At 42.4% G+C, this 27,532-nt stretch overlaps 1 protein-coding gene across 2 annotated transcripts in view; it reads right to left on the bottom strand.

The window, feature by feature from the left end:
- Positions 1–27,532, bottom strand: part of mtbp (MDM2 binding protein) — a 36,379-nt gene that overhangs the window by 7,513 nt on the left and 1,334 nt on the right. Inside the window, exons 2-18 of one of the 2 annotated variants that reach the window (XM_064338386.1) lie at positions 25,176–25,259; positions 24,887–24,960; positions 21,829–21,977; positions 21,059–21,117; positions 20,705–20,849; positions 20,179–20,293; positions 17,977–18,096; positions 13,739–13,833; positions 12,764–12,830; positions 10,577–10,694; positions 10,035–10,205; positions 7,721–7,834; positions 7,255–7,416; positions 6,777–6,870; positions 6,205–6,366; positions 2,902–2,997; positions 1,240–1,506 (exon numbers count right to left, since the gene is read on the bottom strand). In XM_064338386.1, the coding sequence (XP_064194456.1) occupies positions 1,240–1,506; positions 2,902–2,997; positions 6,205–6,366; positions 6,777–6,870; positions 7,255–7,416; positions 7,721–7,834; positions 10,035–10,205; positions 10,577–10,694; positions 12,764–12,830; positions 13,739–13,833; positions 17,977–18,096; positions 20,179–20,293; positions 20,705–20,849; positions 21,059–21,117; positions 21,829–21,977; positions 24,887–24,960; positions 25,176–25,259 (2,092 nt within the window). The remainder of the gene's footprint in view (positions 1–1,239; positions 1,507–2,901; positions 2,998–6,204; positions 6,367–6,776; positions 6,871–7,254; positions 7,417–7,720; positions 7,835–10,034; positions 10,206–10,576; positions 10,695–12,763; positions 12,831–13,738; positions 13,834–17,976; positions 18,097–20,178; positions 20,294–20,704; positions 20,850–21,058; positions 21,118–21,828; positions 21,978–24,886; positions 24,961–25,175; positions 25,260–27,532) is intronic. The other variant, XM_064338397.1, reaches the window with a different exon arrangement.

The following is a 27,532-nucleotide window of genomic DNA, read 5'->3' as shown; positions in this document are numbered from 1 at the left end:
TAAATATTGTGCTATTATTGTGATTTGGCGTATTATGTCAAAAACAGTCATTTTTATCAGAACGCAAGTGAATTAGGTTAGTGCAGATCTTGAAATGTCCCCCGTCCCAAAGATGCAGCATTCCATTAGCTAGCTCGACCACTAAATATGATGCTCATTGACAATCAGACACCAAAGGCAAAAGGAAAGTCATGAAACAGACTTGCTCTCTTCATGTTGCATTGAGCTAGTAATGACAGCTGCTGTACATGGAAGGTTAGCCAGCTCCATGGGAATTAATTTTGTTGATATTATCATGTTTGTGTTTCTCTCGTGTACTGTCTGTCAGTGTCAACCAGAGTGTCAACTATTGGCTAGTAAGAGGGGGTGGGTGCTAATTTGGCTCAATCTGAGTATGAAAAAAAAAACCATTTCCCCTTTCATCCTGAAGGCGTCCCGGAGATTATTTCTGTTTGTTCGAAACACATTTTTTTAACTTCCCTGGAATGTTGGGAGGCTGTTAGTCTCAGGCCCTGCCACCCTGTCCAACAAGTATTTCTGCAGACAAATTTTTGCTATATGGTATTTTAATTCTTCTCCTTAGGCGCATCCAGAGGACCAGCATTTAGGTGAGATTAGTTTTGTTCTTTTTCAAAATTTGACAACCTCACGCCCATGACTAGGCTCTTCAACTGCAGGTATGTCTTTCAAGAATCTTTCAAGAATGTGAGAGACATTGTGAGAACCTTATCTCTCACTTACTGTCATTAGGAGTGGCTTAATGTCCAGACAGAAGCTGGTCTGAGGGGTGGTTTAAATTTGCACTCCTTAATTTGATTCCACTGTAATTCCGCTTTTATGTTCAATTTGCGGAGGATCTGGGTGATTTGGTTAGTACCGTCTCAAATTCTAATTAGAAACATCAGCGGTTTCTCTGATGTCTCTGATGAGTCCATGGGGGTAATGAGAAGATTAATGAGAGGAAACGAGGGGGGGGGCGGCAGGGGGGTCGGGGGCACGGAGCAGGGGGCGTCGCGTTAGTGCGGAGCCTGCACCGCAAGCTTAATGAGCACTCAAAAGACACATTCAAAACCCCGCTTCACCCCCCTCAACCATCAGAGGCAATCTTTGGAGATCTTGGGAGACCACTTGGCCCTCTACTGAGCATGCTCGATAAAGTGTCCCTGTACTGGGGTTTGATCTGTACCTCTTCAGCAAACAGACACTGTCAGTTTTCCTGTACTGGGATTTGAGCTTTACCTTTTGGGCGGGTAGATGCTGTCAGTGTCCCAGGACTGGCGCTTGAGCCTGCGAGGCTCCCCCCTCATATCCGCAAGGAGTGCCTCTCCGTCTGGGACGCTGCCCGGCTCGGAGAGCACAGCTGGAGAGGGGGCAGGGCTGAGGGCGAAAGGGGTGGGGCAGGGATCCTTGGAGCAGGTGGTGTGGGTCTCGTAGCGAATGAGGCGGCTCTGTAGTTTCACAAAGCCCCGGTCACGGTCCAAAGCCTTCTGTTCATCCAGGCAGAATCTAATGGGGCGGGGAGATGGGTGAGTAATACACTATGTATCTATCTATGCAAGACAAGTTAGCTTTTTGTGCACATCAGTGACTTTTCCTTTCTGTACTTTAGGGGACCTAGAACCAACAAGAGAAGTGTTTCCCTGATGACAGCGGGTAACCTGAAGGAACTAAAATGTCCTAAGCATCCCCACCCTACACTAGCCATATGCAACGAATGACCTACTTCAGTCTGAACTACACTATACGACCAAAAGTATATGGAAACTCCTTGGTTTGGGGCTGTGTTTCATGGTTTGGGATAGGCCTCTTATTTCCAGTGAAGGCAAATCTTAATCCAATGACATTCTAGATGATTATGTGCTTCCAACTTCGTGGCAACAGTTTGGAGAAGGTCCTTTCCTCTTTCAGCACGACAATGCCCCAGGGCACACAGCGAGGTCCATATAGAAATGGTTTATTGAGATCAGTGTGGAAGAACTTGACTGGCTTACACAGAGCCCTGACCTCAACCCCATCCAACAACTTGGCTTTGGGATCAATTGGAAAGCCAACAGTGAGCCGGGCCTAATTGCTCAATCAGTGCCGGACCTCATGCTAATGCTTTTTTGGCTGAATGGAAGCAAATCCCTGCAACAATACTCCAACATGTAGTATAAAGCCTGCCCAGAAGAGTGGAGGTTGTTATAGCAGCAAAGGGTGGACCAACTCCATATTAATGCCCATAATTTTGGATGAGATGTTGGATGTCAGGTGTTCACATACTTTTGGCCAAGTAGTGTAGATCCATGCCAAATTCAAAGGGTTAAAAAGTTTTTAAATGAAAAATGTCTCCTATAGTAATAGGTTTGCAGGAAATTCTAAGATGGTGGGTAATGGATTTTTTTAATAAGTGGGGTCATGCACAACTCCACACTCAGAAACAAATTTATTTAATTATACATGCAATGTTTCGGTCATCCTGACCTTCATCAGGTAATGGATTTTTGAACGAAAGGTCAAGTGGCAACTGTGTATGCAAGCTTTTTTAGCACACATACTCAATCAGCTTCAAGGCAATAACAACTAACATAATGCTCTGAAATTTAAGTACAATATCAGGACTCTACCACAAGTGTCAAGAAACATACAGGAAACATCAGGAAATAACACATTTCTGGGCTCAATCCATAAAGGTGTTCAACATGACCAAACCCAATGCGAACTGAACCACTGACATAACAATGGAGAAATCTTTCACGAGCCAATCAGATTGCAGGAAACTAGTCTCATTAATGCAACGGTCTTGTGACAGTGTCAGGAGCTGAGGCTACATCGTCAGAAATGATAAAACTCCCCACAGAAAGATGGTAAAAACTTCTTTAAAAAGTGACATAAACACCTGTCAGTGAGAGCGGTACCTACTCTATGCCATGGTAGTGGGAACTGGCCGCCTTGTTGAAAGGGAGCTGGGACACTTTCCTGGGCGTCAGGTCTGGGGACAGCTGGAAGGTGTGCTCCCTGGAGTTGGAGAAGAGCATCCAAGATCAGCCGTTTTTTAAAGAGATGCAAATGTGCCGCAATACACAGCGTTGATGGTGTTAGCAAGAACACCACAGTTCCTCAAACGCCCCATCGCTCCTTGGCACTGAAAACTGTTGCCATCCTGGACCGGATGAGCTTTGTGTTAATTTAGCTTTGTATTAATTAATCCACTTCTCTCCAGAGCATGTGCGCGACCATGTGTTTATTGTAGCATCGTTATAAAAATGACATTTCCTTTAGTTTCGGCTGCAACTCAATTTCGCGATCCATAATGACGTACATCTAGCCTTACTTACGACTTTATTTTTTTAGTTTCTCTGAATAAGAACACCTGCTAAATGTACCTTTAATGAAATGCCATTTTGATTGTATGCATGCGTCGGTCTTGTGTGAGCCAAGGGTGATATAACTGGAGATTTGCTGTAATGATATGTCTCTGTAGGCATTCTTTTAGCAGCTTGTTCTGCATACAAACAGAGGATGCTATACGGGGCCCCTGGACACAAAACAATCTGCTTGGCAATCTGCTTACTCCGCCTTGCCTAGGTGGATCCAGCCAAGCCGGTACAGCAGCTGTCCAATTGAGCGCACGCATCCAGAATGCCAGCTGGCCTCGCAGCCAATCAACCGACAGCTCCTGGAGCTGTCAGCCAAACGTCCCGGTCTAAACGATGCCATGAGAAATATTCAGCGCTGAATTCTTTCCCAGCTTCACAAATAGAACCACAAGCAAACTGGCACATACCAACTTGGCATACCAGTGCTTGTTTCAATAAATAAATCAAATAAATCAAAAGATGTTTTCCTTAATTACATTTTTAAAGGTACAACAACTTGAAACAGTCACACTCACTGATCCGTTTAATCCATTTAAATTTGCAGAGCCAGATGTGAAATTCGGGAACTCAATGCACTCCAAACTCACTAGGAATTATGAATGCAGCTATTCAGCAAATTCATAAATATCAGTAGATGAAAACCATTAACAGCTTTCATCCACATAAGACATCCTAACTATTGTTAAAATCTACTTGTGTGACCCATTAACGATCTTAGTGAAGCAAAGGCAAAGCAAAGATTGATCGCAAAACTCAGATCACTTGTGCACCAAAATAATGACCTATACCTGTAAAAACTTTCTTGTACTCTCAAAAATTAACATTGCAATTAAAAAAAAAATGTATGAGTGTCCTTTTCAGAGAAAAGCCAGTGACGGAACAGTGAAAGGGGAGCAGTGGTCCACTGACAAGCATGTGGCCTCTGACTGCCCAGCTTCATATGAACCGCTCCAAGCACAATTAATGAGTAATGCATCTGTTAATGGATTAAAACTTTATTGCACAGGAGCAGACACTGTCATTTATATTTATTATCATTATGTCACTACCTAGGTAATAGTTTGGATGTTCAATAATATCGGCTCTGTATCAGTATTGACTGATTAATAACTTAAAATGAATAATAATAATGGCTCGTTGGTATCGATTATGGTAGGTGACACGTGACACAGGTGAAGTATTTGGTGGGCTGCTGTAAACGAATCAGAAATTTCATGCGCAAAATGTAGACTAGTCTTAATCATCTGAATCATCTGCAGCTGAAGACTCACAGTCTCTGCTTAATAAAAAAGTAAGCAAGTTGATGCATGTTTCTGGCATACAAGATGGAGGTATAGCACATTCACATGCTATCTAAGAATGGCTAAATAAAACAGCTGTTCTGCATTCACATAGAGATTTCACACTGCGCTCTGACTTAGTTGGTGCGTTGTCCAAGACTTAAAGTAACACAGAAAATATGGGTCGCACTTGAGATGATTTCATAACGAAATAGAGTATGTATTTGCCATGTCATCAGACAGACAAAACATTTTCAGCTGACGATTTTCATGTTTTGACAGCGAGGAAGGTCAAAGGCCGTGTTTTGTATAATCGTCTGCTGACATGGTCAATAAATTATCTAATCAGTTTCGTTATGAAAACATCTATAGAGTGCGATCCACCTTTCCACACTACAACAGTTGGAAACAGCTGGATTCGTCCAGTGATTAGACTGAGCCCAGAGAAGGGTCAGATCAGAGCAGGGTCAGGTTCCTGTGTTGCTCATGTGCAAAAGTGAGCATACCCTTTAGCTCTACTTACAGTTGAATCCCAACCTCCTATGTCTCGTCCTTCGATAAAGACTCTCCTTTATTATTTATCCAGTAGTATGTATCTGTGCAATTGGCACACAGCCCACCTTCCAAGGGTGTCCCAGACAATGACTGCTGCAGTGCACATCTAATACAGGTGAAATATTGTTTCTGTCCCTCTGCTTCTAAATCAAGGGTTCATAACTCCGGTCCTGGAGGACTAGACTGCAAGCTGGTTTTTGTTCAATACAATTACCTTAGTTTTAGTTTTATGACAGCTGTATAGACTATGCTGGTTCACTCTACTCTACTTGAGCACAGTAAGATTTTTAGGATACACTTATAGTCCGCAGCTGTAGCTTATACAAATGTCAGATCAAGACATGATTGAGACCAAGATGAGCTGATTAAATAATTAAGAGCAGAAGTCGGCAAAAAATCCTGAAACGGATCGATCCTCCTTGTGCTCCCCCATTCTAAATCATTGATATTGGGAGGAAGCTTCTAACCAGAGACAGAAAGTCGGAGCAGTGACGTGTCCCTGTTCAGGCAGGCCATCTGACCAGTATGACGCCACTGAGCATCACTCTGTGTGCGTGTGTGTGTGTGTGTGTGTGTGCTTGGGTATACGTCTGCCTATGATCACATGCGGTTTTTTGTGAGAATTAGTGTGTGTATGTGTGTCTGTGTGTGTATGTGCGCATGGGTATATGTCTGCTTATGATCACATGTGGTTTTTTGTGAGTATGAGAGCGTGTGTGTGTGTGTATGTGTGTGCATGTGTGTGTGTGGGCAAGAAAGCGCACATATGCTTGTGTGTATTTGTGTGCAAGCATGTTTATGAGTGTGTGCATACAAATGTACATTCATGTATGGATTTGTACATGGACACGTGCGAGTTTATGCACACATGTCTGTATTAGTGTCCATGCACGTTTACATCTGTGTACGAGTATGCGAGCGTGTGCATTTGCATGCACCCGTGGATGAGTATGTTTGTACAGCTGTGTATTGCTGTGTGAGTGTGAGTGTGATCCGCGTGCACTTTGTACCCTTTGTGCAGCTGCAGAGGCTGCAGTTCTCCGCTGGGCAGCCCCTCTGGAGTGAAGTGCTTTAGCAATTCCCGGGCATCCAGCAGGGCGGGGGTCACTCTCTGGCCCTCCTTTGGCCCCAGCAGACTCTCTGTGGAGCCCCCCGCCAGCATCAGGCTGGACCTGCAACGCAGCATGACAAACACAGCCGAGTGTGGTCAAATGACACTTATCATTATGTATCATTCTGTCAGAACAGCCACAGACAAGCGTGCCATATTAACTTCCTTTTCAGTTAACGGCTTTAAATGTGTAGTTCACAATCAAATAATTCTGCAGACCACAAAATGTACTCTGTTTGAAGATAACATCCATAGAAAAACACCCTAAATATTTGGCCCCAAGGCTTATGGGAAATGTAGTCCAGGGCACAGACCACCAGCTCTAGTTGTGCATTCTTCACAACACATGCAGAGGGTATTAATATGTAGAAGAACGCACAACTAGCGGTGTTTTATGGGTTGCCCCTGCGACTGAACACTGAGTCACATTAGCGAACAGGAGACATGCATGGCCGCAGCAAAGCGGTTTACCTTGTCCGCTGGCGCTTCTTCCGCTGGTTCTCGGAATTCTGAAGCACGCTTCTCTCGGGCCACCCTGTACACTGTGAGCTCTTCACCACCGTTTCTGAAATGCAGTGCTTATGGTTACATGCCATCATGAAACTTGATCTATCGATGGGCTAAATCTAAATCCCCCCCCTTTTTTCATGACACTTGTTACATGTTGCCCCATCCCAGCACTTTTTGGTAATTTGTATTTGTCCTAATACTGTAGCTTATTCTTCTGCCTAGTTGGCTTTGCAGAGGTTAGGTCTGAATAGTGTTCACTGTGTGAACTAAACTGTGTTCTTGGCTAGAAATAGCTGTACAAAATAAGTATTGTACCTTACTGAACCTGTGTTTAGCAGTTGTCTATGACCAAGAAATGCACTTTTGTACGTCGCTTTGGATAAAAGCGTCTGCCAAATAAATGTAATGTAATGGCTTGACAAAGGCAGCGGGGCTCTACCTGGAGCCTTGCTACTGCAGTTCTCCTTCTCCTCCAGCAGGCGTGCTGCTTTAGGCAGGCGGGAATCATGCATCTGAAGGTACTGCTTGCGGGCCAGGCTCAGTAGAACCTTCAGGTCATTGACGGGCACCGAGGCCGGCTTCTGCACCTCCTCTCTCCTGCCTGCAGAGGAGACAAAATGAGGAGAGGTACAACTTACCAAGTTTTCAGCTAATAAAATACCCTGCATCTCATTCGACCTGCATGCCAGTGGCAATTCAAAAACAGACTACACACGGAGTAAATTCTACAAATGGATGCAATTTGCGCACACTGTGGTGGATCTCATTTGTCAAAGCTCTAAATTCACAAGCCCGGAATTCAGTGATGCAAGTGCAATGACCATTACCTAGTCTTATTAAATAAGCTTTTGCTGATACCAAAGCTTGGTTAGGGTTAAAAGAAGCGCAGTGAAGTCTCCACTTACGAAGGCATTCCTTCAGGGCCAACATCTGCACCTTCGCCATCTTCTTCTCCCTCTGAATCAGCTGGTCTCCACGGAGACACGGAAGGGACCGCAGCCAGTCCGCAGTGTCCGTGCCTGTGGAAGGCCGTGACAGCTTAATAAAGTTTGCTTAATTAAATGGATTCCATAAGTATTCACCATTTACCTGCACTGTTTACAAGCCATGATGGTTTTCAAGGACCTGTGGAAAGCCTGATCAGAGTTAGGGTTTATAAGAGTACCACATAGCCATTCCCACGACACTTTGGAATGTCAAACAGTGGAGGAATTAAGTCCCGTTGATAAATGTCTCCTTAAGTCTGGGAAAAAGGGGAGTCCTCAACCTGAGATGGTTACATTTATGGCAATGTGCGTCATTTTCTTTCTGTGCATTGTCTAAGTGGCATTCTTCAGCTATGTCTAAATATTCTTCCATAGAGGCATGAAACAACATTCCAGAATCTTCCATAAATGCTAGACTGGGTTCAGGTCTGGTGACTGAGAAGGCCATGGCATATGGATAATGTTGTTATGCTCAACAAACCAGTGAGTGACCATATACTCTGTGGATAGTGGATGTGGCCACTGTCATCTCGGAAGACACCCCTACCGGCAGGGAAGAAATACTGCACCATACTATGAAGGTGTTCACTCAGGATCACAAAGCAGTGATTAGCCTCACCTTCTAACGAAAATGGACCCGACGCAATTATACATCCACCAGGACCCTTCCCTGTTGCAACCAAACACTCTACTTGTTTTAGGAACATGGTAAAGAATGGCAGATCTGACCATGTCTCTTTCATCTGCTGTTTGGCTGTCCATTTCCTGTGATGTTAGCCTAAGTACTCACAAACTGCATTTTGAGGTGCAGAAATCTGTTTTATGCAAACTGGCTATGATAACTCTCTCTCTAGAGTTCTCAATGGACTATTCTTGAGGAAACTGCCTATTGAAGCCTGCGACTGAATGTTGCAGTGAATTGATACAGAGTTGTGTGTCTGTTTAGCCTTGCACCTCCAAATAATGCACAGACATCACAATCCATGAGCATGAGCTTCGGACCACAGTTGCCCTTTGAAGTTGATGCATTTCCCTCAGAGTTCCATGTTGACATTACCGTAAACACTGTTTCATGTGAAACATCAAAATGTTGAACTATGCTCACTGAAACTCCTGCCAAATTCACCCCAAGAATAACCTCCTCACTGTTGTTTTTTAAGTCACTCAGGTCTCATCTTCTAGTCATGCTAGCCATAATTATAGGCAACCAGAAATAATTGGGGTTTCAATTTTATAATCTGAGGTTTAGGATAAATTAATTCCACTTTTTTCCTTTTTAAGTGGAAACTGCAAGCTTCCGTATATGCATAGTGTTTAGGCACTTTACACAGTTTCACTCATTGTTACTATCCTTGACTGTACATGGGAAGACTCACCTCATCTGAGGAAATGGGGGTTCATGAAAGGAAAACTGAGGATTAGAGTTTTCAGCCCATGAAATCTATAGGGTGACTGGGGAAACCTGGTTCGGATTTTGGCATGGCTGGCACACAGCGTTGTGCTCTTTTTTGGTACTGTTTTTGTGCCATGGGAATCGAGAAGTTTGTAAAAGAAGAAAGTACAGTGAATGTAATGATCCCAGTAATGAAATGCTCAGAAGAAACACACTAACATCAATCACTTGTGATGAAATCTGAATCAGCTTTGAAGCTCTGCTTAAATGGACTTTTATTGTTCGGAATTTTTCAAAACATCAAAGACACAAAATTCCAATTAACCCAACAGTTTTTAATGAACTGCTAGTATTGAAATAGTTTTGGATTCCCAGCCCCTGTGCCATGAGCTGAGCTGTGAAATATACTTGGGAGTGCAGCTTAGGCATCAACACTTTAATTCAAGGCACTGCTATTTAGATGGAACATAGTGATTATGTATGTAGAACAGTGATTATGTATGCGCAAGTCTGCACAGAACAGTGGTTCTTCAAAATTATTTTAGTGAAATTTGGCAACAGCAAAAATGGCGTACTATGTAATGGATGCATTACATACTACACCATTCACACAGAAAGGACCACAAAATATGAAAGTTCAGCCTGTTTCACATAATTTTGCAGATGCGTTCCATAATTTTAGTACCATTTAAAAATATTTTGCAATAGAAACCTTTCTTTGCATTTTTTAGGCTTGTGTGCCAAATTCTGTGAGTTTGCCAAGTTTGCTGCCTCTGCATTTGTTGTGGTAAACACCCTTCAAACAACCAACCAAATTTCATAGCCCCTCAGACCTTTTACCTGACAATGACTGGGTCTTCTCTCTGATGATTCCATTTACAGTTGCCAAGGCGGCAGCTCCGTTAACCTGATTGGCTGAGTGTATCATCTGTGCAGTGCAACCCCCAGTCTCCGCCCCCTGCACCAACAGGAAGTAGTGGCCACTCTCTCCTTTCACTTCCACATCTGGAACTGAAGACAACTCCCATGGGTTAGAAAGTGGCCCCAAGCAAAAAGACAGAAAAAAGAGGAGCCAAGGGAGAGGAGGTTATTTCATTGCCACCATCACACAGCTCAGTTCTTTAGTTGAGCATTAAAGTCGTCATGTTTGACCACCTAGGTGTGAAATCAATGGAGTGGGGGAGAAATCAGCATATCTAGGCACTGAAGCGTATTACACTTGCTATCTATCACAGCCACACACCAACCGAGCTTGAGGCCTCATTTGCATAAACTCCACCAGTCTTATCTGCAGTGCTGCTGATACCGTATTGGAGTCTCCACCAGCACAGATGCCAGGCTTTTTTCCATCGGTTTGAATGTAGGCCGAGGCAAGCACTTACCAGGCCAGGACTTGGGTCTCTGAGCCACAAACTCCTTCCACTTCTGGCTGCTGAGTTGCACGGCAGGAGGGGCGGCCAGAGAGCTGACCGTGCAGGCTAAAGAGAATAGCGCCCCCACCTGACAGGAGGAGAGGTGGGTCACATGATCTCACTGGCGCAAAATTTGGAATCAGATGAGCCATTAAAAAATATGAAATTTCACAAAAAGTGTCAGTATGACCCCTAAATTTTCAATTCTAGAATATTCTCTGACTGTACTTTGCAGTATACACACCCGCTTGTTCTCTTCTCAGTGCCATTAACTGTTATTATCCAAATTATTTTTACTTTGCCTTCTCTGTATTCTGTGTAGTATAATGGGAAAGGAATGGGTCTTGTAACCTAAAGATCATAAGTTCAATAGCTCAATTTGACACTGCCGTTGTGCCCTTGACCCTTCCGGAAGGTACTTAACCTGCATTACTTCATAATATATCTAGCTGTATGAATGGATGCAATGTAAACGCTATGTAAAATGTTGTGCAAGTTATACTGAATACAATGCCTTTACTAAATGCCAGTAATGTAATGTTTTTGAAAGAGCCTTGAGTGCTTTACATGGGGGGAAATGCACTTCTTAAGTGAAGTTATCATTATCAACATCGTTATCATTAGCCATGGTAATCAATTTAAACGGCATGGATTTATATTCATTTAGAATTCTCCCTTACTGCTTCAACATTAATTTGGCACTGCTTAAACATTAATTTTGTACATCATTTATTCAATTTTATTACAAACTATTGGTACCTCCTTAACAAGTACAGTCTTTCATTTCTTTTAGTTCTCTCTACTGCAGATATTCAGTTCCCAATGTGAATATGCTCCAGACTCCACCTCCAATTAGGGCCTTTGTAAAAAGTTCTGCTCGACTGCCCTTGAAATGAGCCAGCCACAGGATCTCGTTGATCAGATACTGCCACTGCATCACTGTGGAGTGACGGAATTTGCGAATGAAAAATGTTTTTAGAATTATATTACTGTAACTGTTTTTTTTTTTTTTTTTTTTTAAGTGATTATTTAGAGTTAATGTTTACTGCATACTGCATGGAAATGTGTCAATACCATTTGCATTTTAAATGTCAGTTTGAGAAATCATACTGCTTGATGAATGCGCATATGAAATTTGTTGTACAGTCATACCCATACTCCGTATTGGGTAGAAATAGAAAAATGCTAAACTATTTCATATTAGCAACACTTCCTCTCCAAACTTTGCTTCGGTTTGCTTGTGACATCACATAAACACAACTAGTGGCCACCAGCAGGCAGTGATGACAAGTATTTCAACTTCTATATTCACTTGAATTACAGATTTACTTTTATTGATTAGTGAATTTTTTTTTCTTCAGGGGAACACCTTTATCACTAATGAGCCTTAGTGATAAGTTGCAGCTTAAACAAATATTACAAGAGCCTTTTGTGAGCAGAAAGGCATTAGCTATATGACAAGTGGTAATTCTTGTGTACAACACCAATAGCCAAAATATGTATATTTCATGTTGAATTTTAATTCTAATCATTACCATTTAGTAATTTAGGTGCAACATTTCTAATTATCATTATTGCATAATTACAGTACATTCCTGGGAGACTGGACAGAAAAAAAGGCTTAGACGCATAAGCTGAATAATAAAGGATGCTGCCCTCTAAAGTTGTCCTTGCCATTGTCATATTTAGCTTGCTTTGTGAGGGTTCAGCTCAGGATATACTATGAATCGTATTGTGATAAATACGGTTAGAATGTGCTATATAAATGAAATTTGATTTTATCCTTTAGGCTCTGATTTGAGGGCAGCGGTAGGAAACCTGTGCTCACCCAGGCTCACAACCTTTAAAAGCCAGAAAGATCCTAAAACCTGTTTAAAAAAGAAACTGAAATGTGCGAATCTGCAGTTTGGACTAAAAATACATCTCTTAAAAACTACTGCAAACAAATTAAGTAGCAACTTTTTCATAAAATGCAGGCGATTTTTGTGTGCCTTGCAAATTATGAAACTTGTAGGCCATAAAAACTGTGACATTGCTTACATTAACAGGTTACCCAACACAAATTCCATGTGTGATAAACCAACACCAGTGTTTCCAGTAAAGGAAGTAAAATCCTGTTAATACTGAGGGTAAGTCCCCACGATAACATGTCTGTACCTTTCCTCGAAGAGTTCTCAGCTGGTCCAGGAGCAGTTTGGATTTACTTGATTTAGTAGACAACTCACTGTATTGCAGGTTAAGTTCATTAAAAATGCTGTCATTTGTACAAAATGTGGAGAATTAATCATTATGTGTACTTGTGTGTATAAACGCATTTGCTGCATTTGCATTTGGGATTTTTAAGCAACCTACACACTTGCAGGTTTGTTGAATGATCTAATTTCTTAAGAACTGTATTACAGTAAGGACACGTTGTCGTTTTCATGAAGTCCTCTTGCTGTGTGTGCGTACAATAGCGTACAGAACTGAAAGTGCAGCTCGTAAAAATAAAATCTGGACTCAATAACTGCCTTTGCACTGCGCTCAGGGACTAAAGCACAAAGTCCACCTGAAAGGTTAAAGGAAAGCAGAACAATTCTGAAGAAAACAGTAAATTATTAATAACGTTCCAGCACAAAACTGGCAATTGTGCACTACTGAATGGGCAGTTCCCGCTCAGGTACCCATAGGTAACCCAACTACTCTGGGACTGAGATGTCACAAAGTCCTTCATAGACAAAGAGCGCTGAACCACCATGAAGAAACGGCTGCATCTTTCCGCATCGGGGCAAAGGCTTCCATTCTGCTCAAAGTTCACACGGTCATCCGTATAACCAGACCGTCAGATGTCACCACGTCGCCCGCTGCCAAAAGACTGACTGTAACCCTCATCGGTGCCCCATGGATACCAAACACAGCAACTGTCACGCAAGCGACAAGAATGTGAAAGGTTATCTTATCGCTGATCACTTCAAATGCCAATCTTGGAAGTCGCAAGTTATTTGACCTGTCGTGAACAATGTAATGTGTAAATGTCGGCTCAGTTGGCGAAGGGTTTACTTGAGCAAAGCCATGTGCACAATTATCTCCCCTTAATTTCTGATGCCTCACAGGCCAGACTGTTCTGTCGGGTGGAGGGAACATGAAGGATACAGTTTGTATTCTGTGCTGGAGAGGAGGAAGATGGGAAGGTCAGAGACCGTGACAAACTGGACCAGATCCAGGACCGGCCGGTAATAGTGGAATACCTACAGGACGAGAGAGGGGGGGGAAATTGATGAGTCATACTCAGAATATATGAACCGCAGTCATAATTCACACGGCCAGCGAAGGTTTATGAGAGAATGTTCCCCGTACGACATGACTGACACATGAACATGCTAACTCCATGGGCCTTCTGTCCCTGCAGAGCAGTGGGCGTGTCCGCTTGGGGCGGTGTTACTGACCTTTCTTTCTGCAACAATGTGCGCTTTGTACTGAGCCTGTGTCAGGTATTAACAGAATGTGTGCAGTCAGAAGGTGGGCTGGGGGGGATGAGGGGTGCGGGGGTGGGAAGGAACTGGGAGGTTAATAAGTAGCTGGCGGTTAGTCCCTCTTTAGCTTGGATTGCATTTGAACACTGATTCAATATATATAAAAAAAAAAAAACAAGAGACATGTGGACTCCATATATCATAACAAATAATAATGATAATAGAGCTGCAAGGGATCCAAGCAGAAAGCACTGATAGGAAAAAAATATCTGGCAGAATATCCTAAAATAGCAGAAATCCAAAACAATGTACCTAATAAATGAAATTGCAAAAACATTCCAACAGTCCAAAGACATGCAGGTTACGTTAATGTGAGATTCTAAATTGCCCCAAGGAATGAGTGTGTGAGTGAATAGTGTGTGTGCCCTGCGATGGACAGGCACCCCCTATGCCCCTGACCAGGAGTGGGTAATGGATGGATGGATGACTGTATTAACTGCCACAGCACCACCATGTGATCAAATCAAGGCCTGGATGGTTTTATGGACACAACCATTTACATGCCCATCATTTTTGGTCAGTTACTGAGAATACATGTGAATTTTGTTACGATTTTTCCAATCGGAAGAAAATGGTTGAAATATGCATACAAGCAATGTCATTGCTTTGTGCAAGTTATGTCCATAGGTCAGGCAGGTTAAGTGACATAATGTTGCCACTATGGGCCTGATTCATTGGATCATGGCAGCCATGTTTCATAATGGAGCATCATGAGATTTAATTTTTATGCTTTAATGTGTAGTGCTTTACATGTGAACCAACATCTGTGGGAATATTTGCAAACGTATGACTTTCTGACCTACTTTGCATATTGTGCACAAACAAAATAAACCGACTGGTTGTTGACTGTTTATGCAAACTCAACATTGTAAAACTTGTATGAGCATCCAAGATAACAGAAATGAAAGTTGTATGCAAATATGATAAATGTTCTCAGACAAGATGTTATTTAAGGGTTTTATTTAGGGGGTTTTTAGACTAATTCTCATTCCTCGGCAGTGTACAGTTCGGTTTCCGAAAGCAAAAAATGTCAAAATAAAAGACTGCTGCAGTGGCACCGCGAGGTCCAATCACTGTCACCGTGTGCCTGAGTTACTGTTAGAGCACTCTGAAGGCCTGCCATTTACGGCGGGTTTTAATAAACTATGTGGATTTTACAGTCGCGCGGGCAAGAAACAAAATCCCTCCAATAACAACTGGGTGCCTTCACACCTGCGGTGTTTGGCTGCCGAGTAATTGAACGCACTGTAAGCGGACATGCATAGATTAAGAGCTTGTTTTTTCTGCTCAGTGTTTCCTGCCAGCTGAAATCTCCCTATGCAGCATTTCCATACAAATTAAAAGGCACCTGAGGCCGCTCGGCGGTAAGCAAACCTCTCGGCCTTTATCGTTCAACATGGCTGCTGAACTGAAGTCATCTTTATAAAGACAGTGAATGTTTGAACGCTAAAACATGGCAAGCGTTCGGATGTGCGGCACACAATGCGCACGTGGCACAGCACATTTTTAAGGGAGTATCTGAGCTTGCTTGTACAGAAAAACGCTTGTCTTGGCTTTCTGTTCTTCGTATGTGCTCAGGGCTCACAAAAACATAGTTCTGAGTGTTAGGAGTGAGGAATAGTGTGCTTTCAGGAAAATATGTAGAATGATCGAAGGTACTTGTTAATAAGATGATAATGGGGGAAAGTGTTTACAGCATTAACAAGGATTTTTAATGTTATAATAAAAATACTATTTAAAACACATTTTAAAGAAACAAACCACAAATCGCTCCCTCAGTCTCTTTAGGTTCATCGTGTCCCTCAAATGCAACATTTACCGATGAAAAGATAAACAACTCATGAAAACGTAGCTCTGCCTCCTAATGGTACGCTCTTTAAAATTTGGAGTGGACACTTAGTCAACACTCAAATATATTTTCAGCCTTCTAATGGATACACACCATTATGAACATGATGGTTTTCAGAAAACAGCTTAATTACCTCTTGTAGGAAAATAGGAAATAATTTCTCTTCAAATATAAATACTGTAAAGGCTAATGTTAATGCAGGCAGATCTGATTCCGTGATTCAGTCAGTGTGTTCAGTATTAGAGGGGGTCACAAAAACCCCCATCTCTCCCAGATTTTAGAAATTTGTATAGCCTAGCCTAGTTTCTGCCTCCAGGATTGTGGTTAAAGAGTATATATATATGTGTGTGTGTCCCTCCCCCTGCTCCTGTGGGCTCAAGAGTTCCATCGTAACTGATACTCAAATGACTTGGGTCATTTCAACTGGGAAATTATGCAAACGGCACAAGAATATTTTACTACGGTAAAATTACCTCAGAATTCATGTATGTAATCACATTTCCTCATTTAAACCTATAAAGCTAAATGAAAATGAACAGACTTTAAACAGCACTTCAAAGTAAAGGTAAAGCAGAGTAACATGAATCACGCGTCTAAGGAAGTTGCATATGAAGAACATAGACTGTTGTGCATTCAAGACTGGTGGTTTGGTTTTAATTTAAAGTTGATTATACATAAAAATAGATATTAAGTACTCTATATCTATAGGTGCCAATAAAACAACCCTTTCCTCCCAATCTAAACTCCGGGTGAAAATGCTAAATTGTAAAAACAGAGACCAAAAGAGGAGTATTAGACACAACAACAGCCCATCCTTATGCCTGTGTTAAACCCACCACTTTAACAGATTTAATTTCTTTAGGAAATTCCATTCAAGTTAATATTGAAAAAAATAGCTACTTTTTTTTTACCAGTTTCATCAACATCAGAAGTGTTTTCGGTTGCATTATTGCAGTATTAACCTTTGACAGGACAGGACAGCAATGGTAGGCCTGGCTCTTTCGACACTGCGGGCAGTTCCAGTCTGAACCATGACACTCATTAACGAGGCAGTGCGTAATATCAGCTCTTTAACGGTCTGCCATTTCGCACGCTGGCGAGAGGGAGGGGCAGCCAGGGTTACGCCACGGCAGCACAGCCCCTGATGCGGCCCGCTAACACCGCGGGGAACAGATGGAACGCTTCGTCCCAGAACCATAAACGGAGAGATAAGGACACAATTACATTTTACTACAATTACATTCTTTATGATAAAAAGTATTGCTAAAACAAAGCTAAAATAGATAATGATGCTCATAAATGGGGGTGCTATTAATCAAGAGGCTTCATTGTGGGTAAACAGCCAGGAGGGGGGGGGAATGGAAGGTGGTGGGGATTAATATAGCGTATCTGAGATGGCGGTGCTGCGGCAGCTTCTGCTGATTAATCTTCAGTGGAAAACTCATTATAAGAACATTCCGGATTCACACTTTTATGACTGCGTATGCAACCGAGCTGCACTCTGCTAATGGGAGAAGCTAGCCGCACATCTTCCAAGAGCTACACACTGACAACAATCAAGGCACTAAAAATGATCTAGGCCGTATTTCAAAAAACTTTTATGTATTTAAAAAAAAAAAAAAAAAAAAAAAACTTAAGATTTCCTGGCTCTTCAAATAGGGAGTGAAGTTCAGTCAGTGTATTTATGAAGACATCATCTTGGTTATGATGAAACGCTGAGGTTTGGGGGGGGGGGCAGGGGGTTCAAGTTTCAAGTCCCACTCAGACTCTCTCTCTCTCTCGGTTGAGCGAGCTGCATTTCATCCAGTTAAAAGTCGCCGCGTGTGGTACAGTACAGTAGGCTTCACCGAGGCTTAACTGGGGGAAATGACTGGGCCCCACGGCGCAGGGCCCCACAGCGCAGGGCCCCACAGCGCAGGGCCTCACGGCGCAGGGCCCCACAGCGCAGGGCCTCACGGTGCAGGGCCCTCCAGAACCGGAGCTGATGACGAGACGGGAGGGGGGCTCACCTCGGAGAGCAGCTTGTGGTCCGTGTGCTTCGGGGAGGGTTCGGCAGGCAGTGCCTCGCTCCTCGGGCCGCCGCGCTGGTCCTTCAGGCAAAACCCACCGAACCGTAGCTCTGAGGCGAACTGCAGCCACAGAGAAAGGAGGAATAAACTCATAACGTCATAACAATCACTGCTTCACACTACGAACCAGCATCTGGCCTCATGTATTTAAAAACACAAGAAAATGTGCTGGGTCCCTGAGAAACTTTGGAAGAAAACAGGGACACCTCACATCAGGGGAAAATTATAATCATGGGATAAAAGCAGGTTGCAAAAGTAAATTTTAAAAAAGAAAGTTCTGAGAAAAGCTCCAGTGATCAACATTTGTGTGATTTACGTAAGAAGTGATAATTTTATTGTTTAGAAACTGAGAGAAAAGATACAAGAGCCAAAATTAAATGGAGAGAGATGTAAGAAGCAACCTACAAACACACCTGAATCTGATGCACCCTTGCTAGTCCAAAGTCTAAACTGGTCAACCAGGTAACTTTCATTTTCAAAAGTTTTCTCCTAGCTGGTAGGATATCCAGTTTGCCCCATAAAATGGAGGGTCTGGTACCATACATGTAAGCCACTGGTTCCCAACAGTTATGCACCCACTAATGAGTAAATATATTTTCTGTGACTCATCGATTATAAAATGTATATTTGTACTATGTGTTATTACATGCTTTTACTTGCATGAATACTGTTATTAGTGCAGTGCACACAATAGGTCTGGTAAGCATTTTGGATATTACAATAAAGATTAAAGGCTTGCACACAACACAATATTTTTCATATGTTTCCTTTCATAACAAATCACATCCCCTCCCACTGTTTCGAAACTGCAGATGTTAACGCACCTCATGAAAAATCCATTAAATTTCTGATTGGCCTTCCCCTTCAATAAAGCTACACCTTGTACAGATGAGTAATAGAATAAAAACCAAATCAAAGACCCAAATAACAGCCCCATATCCTTTGGCGTAAAAATGGAAATAAAAATAATAATAATAAAGTGTGGGGTTTTTGGATCTCTCCAATAAAAAATGAATGTAATTTATAGTAAAAATAAGATACAGGAGAAATAATTTTTTTTTTTAAACACGCCAAAATAATACAGAGTGGCTGAACACAAAGTTGTGGTGAGCATAAAAGTGGAAAACTGGATATAATTTTACTATACAGCTGCAGATATCTACGAAAACATTCAAAAACGAAAGGACTGCCTTCCCAACCATGGGAAATCTCTACAGACAAGTCCTGAAAACAGGATGTCTGTCCTTCTCCGCCTCTCTCCATCTCATTCTCTCGCTCTCTCTCAGTGAAAAGCGGTTGGTAACCTTCACTAGGGGCATCCCGCGGCCTTCGGTGGGAATGAACAGCTCTTAATTCCGTCCCTTTGTTCGGGCCGGGGCTCTGTTCCCCGCGCGCTCCTCTTCGCTCAGAGGAACGCGCGGTCCCGCTTTCTCGCCCGCTCGCACGCGGTCGACCCGGACCGACGCGCTTGGTCTCCGAGGCCCGGTCCCCCCCTGCCAGCGTAATTAACGCATCCCGTTCGCCGCACGCAGCCTGCTCATGAAACGCAAGCCCCGACAACCGCGGGCCGCTAACACGACGATGAATCACGCTGAGCCTACAAACAGCCAAAGTGATTAAGTACAAAGCTCACAGTCTATAAAACAGCTACAAACCTCACCGTCTCTCAGATGATAAAACAACAACAAGCCTTATCTTCCAGACGATAAAAAATCACCTTCCCATCTTTCAGATGATAAAATATCTACAAACCTGACTGTCTACTGGATAATAAATTAACTACCAATCTCAGTGTCAAGAAGCTCGCAGCTCATTCCGTGAACCTCTTCATCCGTACACCTCATCATGTACACCCCGTTAAAATAAAAGAATACTGATTTGATGTCACTGCTGACGTACTGAACTCCTTTATCAGTGGGACACAGAAGCACCTAAACATGGCATTATGAAGCCAGTTGGCGCACTCAATTAAGAGTATACAATAAGGTATTCCCAAAAGTTGGGGATACAGTAGTGATCAATTTCAGCAGCTGTAGAAAATAAATATTTTCTATTCTACACATAATTGCAGTCTAAACACATTCCTCCCACCTATTATAATAAATATGTACAAAAGCATCAGTGGAGCCTAGAACAAATGACCTTTTTCTCTTTAATAAGAACGCCGCCCCTCCAGAATTCCTTGTCGTCGATGCAATTCAGAAGTCTGTCGGGGGCACATGTAATGGCTGACAGGTACGAGGCTGCTTTCTGCCATCTGCAGGACAGACAGATCTGAATTAGCATGGTCAGAAATCCCGAATGTCACACTCTCATTTAAAAATGCAACATATTAATACAGTTTATCTCAGAACTAGCTACATTTAATGGGCACTTCAAATACGTTCAGTTATATTACCAACAACATTATTCAATGGACAAATGGTTTAAATTCACGTTACTTTGTGAATATAGTTTTCCTTAAACATTTCTTGGTAGGCATATTCCCTGAGAATTAAACCAAGGAAGTACTGGTAACAACTGGGACCTTTCTGAAAACAGTACAGCGCCTTCATAAACAAACCCAGTCTGCCCTCTTGTGGTGGAGGGTGAAACTTCTTTGTGTTAAGGACCGGTGAAAATCTTCCCAAGCTAACCGGGTTTCCAGTCAAGAGTTTTGAGTCATTACCCAGCACTGTTCTCTGTGACTATGGTCATCTTAGCGGAATGCCAGACTTGCATATGCTTCAGGGAGCCGAAGACGGGGAGAAACTCCTTCAGGCTGGGAGCTTCCTTATCCGCGGCCAATAAAATAACATCTAGGAGAGCCCTTCCTGCGGAGAGAGAAAAAGCAATGCCAACTCGTAAAAAAGACAAGACTGATTAAAAAAAGCTGTGACACAAACCAACAAATATGAAAAGTGTAGGACATGAATATTTTCCAATAAGATTGCAAAACTTTTAGGTGAATGTTTAGAGATTAGAACCATGAGGCCTTTGACCTGGTGTCAGCCTGCATTCAGCGCTGAGCAAGCAAAGGTACCTGGGGCTGGAAGCTTATCAGACAACTGGTGCAGGCCTTCAGCTGCCTCTTCATACAGCCTGGAGAAAGGAAAAATAACAGATTGTCACAAAATTACTTTTCACAGCGTCTAAGACCTTACCAAATACTGACTGAATTTGTCTTAAATAGCTCAGATCTGCTCGCTATACCAGACATCATGCAGGACATTATGCAGGTGGATAAAGAGCATCCATGGCTAGCAAAGCAACAAGACGTCTCTGGAACGTTTGGTTATCAAGAAATCTGGTAGAATTAGAAGAGGGGTGGAATACAGGAGCTGACCCTCTAGATTGTGTAGAACAGTGGTGGCCAACCCTGCTCCTTGAGATCGACTGTCCTTTAGGTTTTCATTCCAAACCCTAACAAAGCACACTTCCTTCTACACCGAGAGACCTCAGTCAACTTTGATTTACTTGTCAGGTACGCCAAATTAGGGTTGAAATGAAAACCCACAGGATAGAAGATTAACCAGGAACAGGGTTGTTTTCCGCTGGTGTAGAACATCTCTGATTTTGTCAGTAAGAAACAGTTATGAAGACAAATGGATATTGATGACTCAAGACTAAGGTTACCCAAGCAATGTGGGTCACTGTACAGACCACATATTACAAAGAGTTCATACAACTGATCAAATAACCCAGTTTGTTTGAAGACAAAGACAGTGAATAATTCAAAACCTACATTATTCAAATTATTGAAAGTTCTGTACACAGAGCTGTTTGACAGAGAAGATGAAAAGATGAACTCACTCTGTTTGTGAACCAGCATCCTCCTGGTCCTCCCTCTCACCCAGATTGTCTAATGCACTGTGGCATGCTTCCATGGTTGAGGCTCCTGGCTCCTCGCTGTCACTCTTATGGGACCCCGCCCCCAGCTCCTCCCACTCTATGCTGCAGAACTACAAACATAAAAAAAAAAAAAATTCTATTTTTATTTAACCTTTTTCACAGTTGTGTGGTTTGTTTGAACTTTGGAGAATCACTGATAAGACATTTAAGTTCTTGCATATTTTACCTACAAAAATATATATATATATAAAAAAGCTTAATTAGTTTCGTGGAAGCATGAATCATTTCAGTTACTGGGCACAGACATACTGGAAATATGTCTGCGTAACAGAAATATTTTCCATTTAGATATGAACAGTGACGGAAGTAATTCATGCTTCCACAAAACCAATTTAGCTGCTCCGACAACATCCTCTGCACAAATTCAGACGACCATTTGTGCTTAATGTGCCCTTAAACAGCCCTTAATCAGCACACCAAAGCGGCTGCACTTTTTATGTGATCTTTATGCGCATAAATATATATCTACCATTGCTGTGCTTGGCATGGTGCCCCTGTGGAAGACTTCAGCCCTGAAACCAGAGGACTGAGAGTTCCCCTACCTGAAGAATATCACCAGTTATCACCTGTAGTCTCTCTGCCACACAAACTAACCAATGACCTGCAGTGGAGGCCCTGCCATTTTGTGTGTAATAAGATGATGTTTCACCAACACAACATGACATAGCATGCCAGGCAAACCAAAAAGTGTGTAAAAAAATGAGGGGGCTGTATGGTTATTTAGCAGTGATGCTGGTACACTGGGTTTCAGTGTAGTAATGCCGGTACTCTGTGTTTCAGTGTAGTAATGCCAGTACATTGTGCCTCAGTGTAGTAATGTCGGTACACTGTGTTTCAGTGTGGTAATGCTGGTACATTGTTTCAGTGTAGTAATGCTGGTACACTGTGTTTCAGTTTAGTAATACTGGTACACAGTGTTTCAGTTTAGTAATGCCGGTACACTGTTTCATTGTAGTGATGCCAGTACATTGTGCCTCAGTGTAGTAATGTCGGTACACTGTGTTTCAGTGTAGTAATGTCGGTACACTGTGTTTCAGTGTGGTAATGCTGGTACATTGTTTCAGTGTAGTAATGCTGGTACACTGTGTTTCAGTGTGGTAATGCTGGTACATTGTTTCAGTGTAGTAATGCTGGTACACTGTGTTTCAGTGTAGTAATGTCGGTACACTGTGTTTCAGTGTGGTAATGCTGGTACATTGTTTCAGTGTGGTAATGCTGGTACACTGTGTTTCAGTGTAGTAATACCGGTACTCTGTGTTTCAGTGTAGTAATGCCGGTACATTGTTTCAGTGTAGTAATGCTGGTACACTGTGTTTCAGTTTAGTAATGCTGGTACTCTGTGTTTCAGTGTAGTAATGCTGGTACACTGTGTTTCAGTGTAGTAATTCTGGTACACTGTGTTTCAGTGTAGTAATACTGGTACACTGTGTTTCAGTTTAGTAATGCCGGTACACTGTTTCATTGTAGTGATGCCAGTACATTGTGCCTCAGTGTAGTAATGCTGGTACACTGTGTTTCAGTGTAGTAATGCTGGTACATTGTTTCAGTGTAGTAATGCTGGTACACTGTATTTCAGTGTAGTAATGCTGGTACATTGTTTCAGTGTAGTAATGCCGGTACACTGTGTTTCAGTGTAGTAATGCTGGTACATTGTTTCAGTGTAGTAATGCTGGTACACTGTGTTTTAGTATGGTAATGCTGGTACATTGTTTCAGTGTAGTAATGCTGGTACACTGTGTTTCAGTGTAGTAATACTGGTACACTGTGTTTCAGTGTAGTAATACTGGTACACTGTGTTTCAGTTTAGTAATGCCGGTACACTGTTTCATTGTAGTGATGCTGGTACACTGTGTTTCAGTTTAGTAATGCTGGTACACTGTGTTTCAGTGTGGTAATGCTGGTACATTGTTTCAGTGTAGTAATGCTGGTACATTGTTTCAGTGTAGTAATGCTGGTATATTGTTTCAGTGTAGTAATGCCGGTACTCTGTGTTTCAGTGTAGTAATGCCGGTACACTGTGTTTCAGTGTAGTAATGCTGGTACATTGTTTCAGTGTAGTAATGCTGGTACACTGTGTTTCAGTTTAGTAATGCCGGTACACTGTGTTTCAGTGTAGTAATGCTGGTACATTGTTTCAGTGTAGTAATGCTGGTACACTGTGTTTTAGTATGGTAATGCTGGTACATTGTTTCAGTGTAGTAATGCTGGTACACTGTGTTTCAGTGTAGTAATGCCAGTACTTTGTGTTTCAGTGTAGTAATGCTGGTACTCTGTGTTTCAGTGTAGTAATGCTGGTACTCTGTGTTTCAGTGTAGTAATGCTGGTACACTGTGTTTCAGTGTAGTAATGCTGGTACACTGTGTTTCAGTTTAGTAATGCTGGTACTCTGTGTTTCAGTGTAGTAATGCCGGTACACTGTATTTCAGTGTAGTGATTCCAGTACACTGTGTTTCAGTGTAGTGATGCTGGTACACTGTGTTTCAGTGTGGTAATGCTGGTACATTGTTTCAGCGTAGTAATGCTGGTACACTGTGTTTCAGTGTAGTAATGCCAGTACTCTGTGTTTCAGTGTAGTAATGCCGGTACTCTGTCTTTCAGTGTAGTAATGCCAGTACACTGTTTAATTGTAGTAATGCCAGTACACTGTGTTTCAGTTTAGCAATGCCGGTACTCTGTGTTTCAGTGTAGTGATGCTGGTACACTGGGTTTCAGTTTAGTAATGCCGGTACACTGTGTTTCAGTTTAGTAATGCTGGTACACTGTTTCATTGTAGTGATGCCAGTACATTGTGCCTCAGTGTAGTAATGGCAGTACATTGAGCTTCAGTGTAGTAAAGGCAGTACACTGCGTTTCATTGTAATGATGCATGAGCTACCCCTATTGCACTGAATCTTGACTTATAATTAAAAACAGGATCAAACCATCGCAAAATGCTAAATTGTCCGCACACTCAGCTTACCTGTGAGGACCCACGGCTGGCTTGAATGGCAAAGTACCATCTCTGTGACACAGGGGTCCCAGCAAGAGAGCAGGCTGGCGGATGAACAGAGAGAGGTCACTGCAGATGTTCTGAATGAGGGCACTTTCTGTAAAGCACACTACCACAGGTAACACTGGTTTATCACACTACAGCTGGATTTAGGTTTGGAAAAACAGAAACAAATAAGGCTGAATCTGTTAGCCATTTATTTAGACATGCTTAGTTTTATAAATATCTACCGCCAACAAATTCTCTAGGGAACACTTACGCGGAAATGGAGAGCCCTTGGTTGTCGAGTTGGAAATGGTGATGTCTTTGAGAGAGTCGTATATCTGCTTGGCTCTTTCCAGTCCTGAGTTGAAATGAAAACAAATACATCAAATAAACCAAAATCATACTCACCTACATGGTTAGCTACCTGTAACCCTACATAAGGCATAAGTCATGTAGCAGCTAATTCCAGCTAGCAGGGTCATATCTGTATTCAGACAAGTGTAAATAAGAGGGCATCTCTCAAATCGGAAAGTGTATAAACAAGAGAATGTTTTCTAGCCTAGCGAACATTGTCGTTGTAATTACTGTGTTTTAAAAACTCCAAACTTGTGATTGGTATTGTAAAGATTTGCATTGTCAAATCTAAATGATCAGCCACTATATATAACCATATTTTTGTAATATTACCTGGGCAGCACTAGTGCTAGTGACCAGACACTATCTCTGCTATGGGAGCAGGTTGCTTTGTCAGATCTCTACCAACCTCAACTATTTCATTTTCTGTGTCCACCGCTAACAGTGGACACAGAAAATGTTCCTAACTAGCTAGCATGTCAGTACTACACCAATGCCATGCTAGCCTCTACTACAAACTCTCCTTCACATGGGTTCACTCCCGCAAATTATGTAAGTGCTGGATCTGTATGGTTCAAGGCAAGAATATAAATAACGAAAAGTGGACAGCAAAACACGACTGACTGTAGAGGTCGTACTTATTTTTGGTTGCAGTCTCAGAATCAACAGCTGGCAGATTTGAGATTTGCACAGGATTGCTCACACCTATGTGTGTGTGTGTGTGTGTGTGTGTGTAGCTGATCCAGCCTTAGCCCCAACTACAGAACAACCTCAAACATGAACCCAACAGAAATGGGGTTATTCAGAACTCAAAGATGTTCATAACTTTGTAAGTGAAGTGAAATTACACAAATTCTAATTTAAATCATTTAATGGAATGCTTATTACATTACTGAAGCATTACACTTTGCAGCAGGCTCCCAATTTGAACTTAAATACTTTTAATTTAAATAAACGTATTTATAATTTAAATTGGGATAAACAAATACTTTTAATTTTTTCATAATAATTCCTGGGTTTGAATCCAACCTGGACCTTTCCGTGAAGGAGTTTGCATGTTCTCCCCGTGTTTGTGTAGGTATCCTCTGGGTACTCCGGTTTCTTCCCACAGTCCAAAGACATGCAGGTAGGCTAATTGGAGACTCTAAATTAGTGGTGTGTGCCCTGCAATAGATTGGCGGCCTGTCCAGGGTGTATTTCTGTGTGACCCTACCTGGGATAAGTGGGTATAGATAATGTATGAATGGGTGACTAATAATCCAACAAGCTGTAACCAGAATTTCATGAGAACATTATTTTGCTACTTTCCAAAAAAAGCAGCATAATAATAACCTGCCTAAAATGTTTACAGCCGCAAGCAAAAAATGCTGCCCTTCTTGAATTCCCAACAACAAAAACATGCTAAATGTATCCATCCATTTTGTAACTGCTTGATTCAAGTCAGGGTCACGGTGGCAACGGGGCAAGCAGAGCAGTTCAGACATCCCTCTCCCCAGCGATTTCTGCCAACTCATCCTGGTGGATCCCAAGGCGAACCCAGGCCAGCCAGTGGTTATAATCCCTCCAGTATGTCCTAGGTCTGCCCCTGGGTCTCCTTCCAGAACACCTCCAGAAGGAGGCACCCAGGAAGCATCCTTGTCAGATGCCCGAACCACCTGAACTGACTCCTTTCAATGCGAAGGAGCAGCGGCTGTACTTTGAGGTCCTCCCAGACAACTGAGCTCCTCACCCTGTCAAGGAGAGTAAGCCCTGCCACCCTACGAAGGAACCCCATTTCAGCCCCTTGTATTCGCGATCTCACTCTTTTGGTCACTACCCATAGCTCGTGACCGTAGGCGAGAGTAGGGATGAAAATCGACTGAAAAAATGGAGAGCTTTGCCTTTTGACTCAGCTCCTTCTTCACCACCACCGCCCAATACAATGCCCACAATACCACGGCTGCTGCACCAAGACGGCGGTCAAGAGTGCTATTTACCCAGTTTTCTAACTATGCTCTGCTTTACTACAGTTAGAGACACCAGTTATCTAGGGCAGTTTTTGCACTACAATTCAGTCATCCATCAACAAGAGGTGTATGGAGCCTTCTGGTAAGTCATTTATCACATTGCCCCTCCCGAGTAATATACATCAATTACCACTAAGTAAGCACATGGGATAGATGACAGGAACGTTCCTACACTGTTGCAAATGGCCACTCAAAGACATTGTTTTGTGTCTGATATTCCATACATTTCACATTCGTTCCTCTCACCCGGTGTATTACCCGATGTAATTGC

This window comes from Anguilla rostrata, chromosome 1, assembly GCF_018555375.3.
Source record: "Anguilla rostrata isolate EN2019 chromosome 1, ASM1855537v3, whole genome shotgun sequence".
Lineage (NCBI taxonomy): Eukaryota > Metazoa > Chordata > Actinopteri > Anguilliformes > Anguillidae > Anguilla > Anguilla rostrata.
Note: the sequence above shows the minus strand (reverse complement) of the source record. Positions and strands in the feature narration are given on the sequence as shown.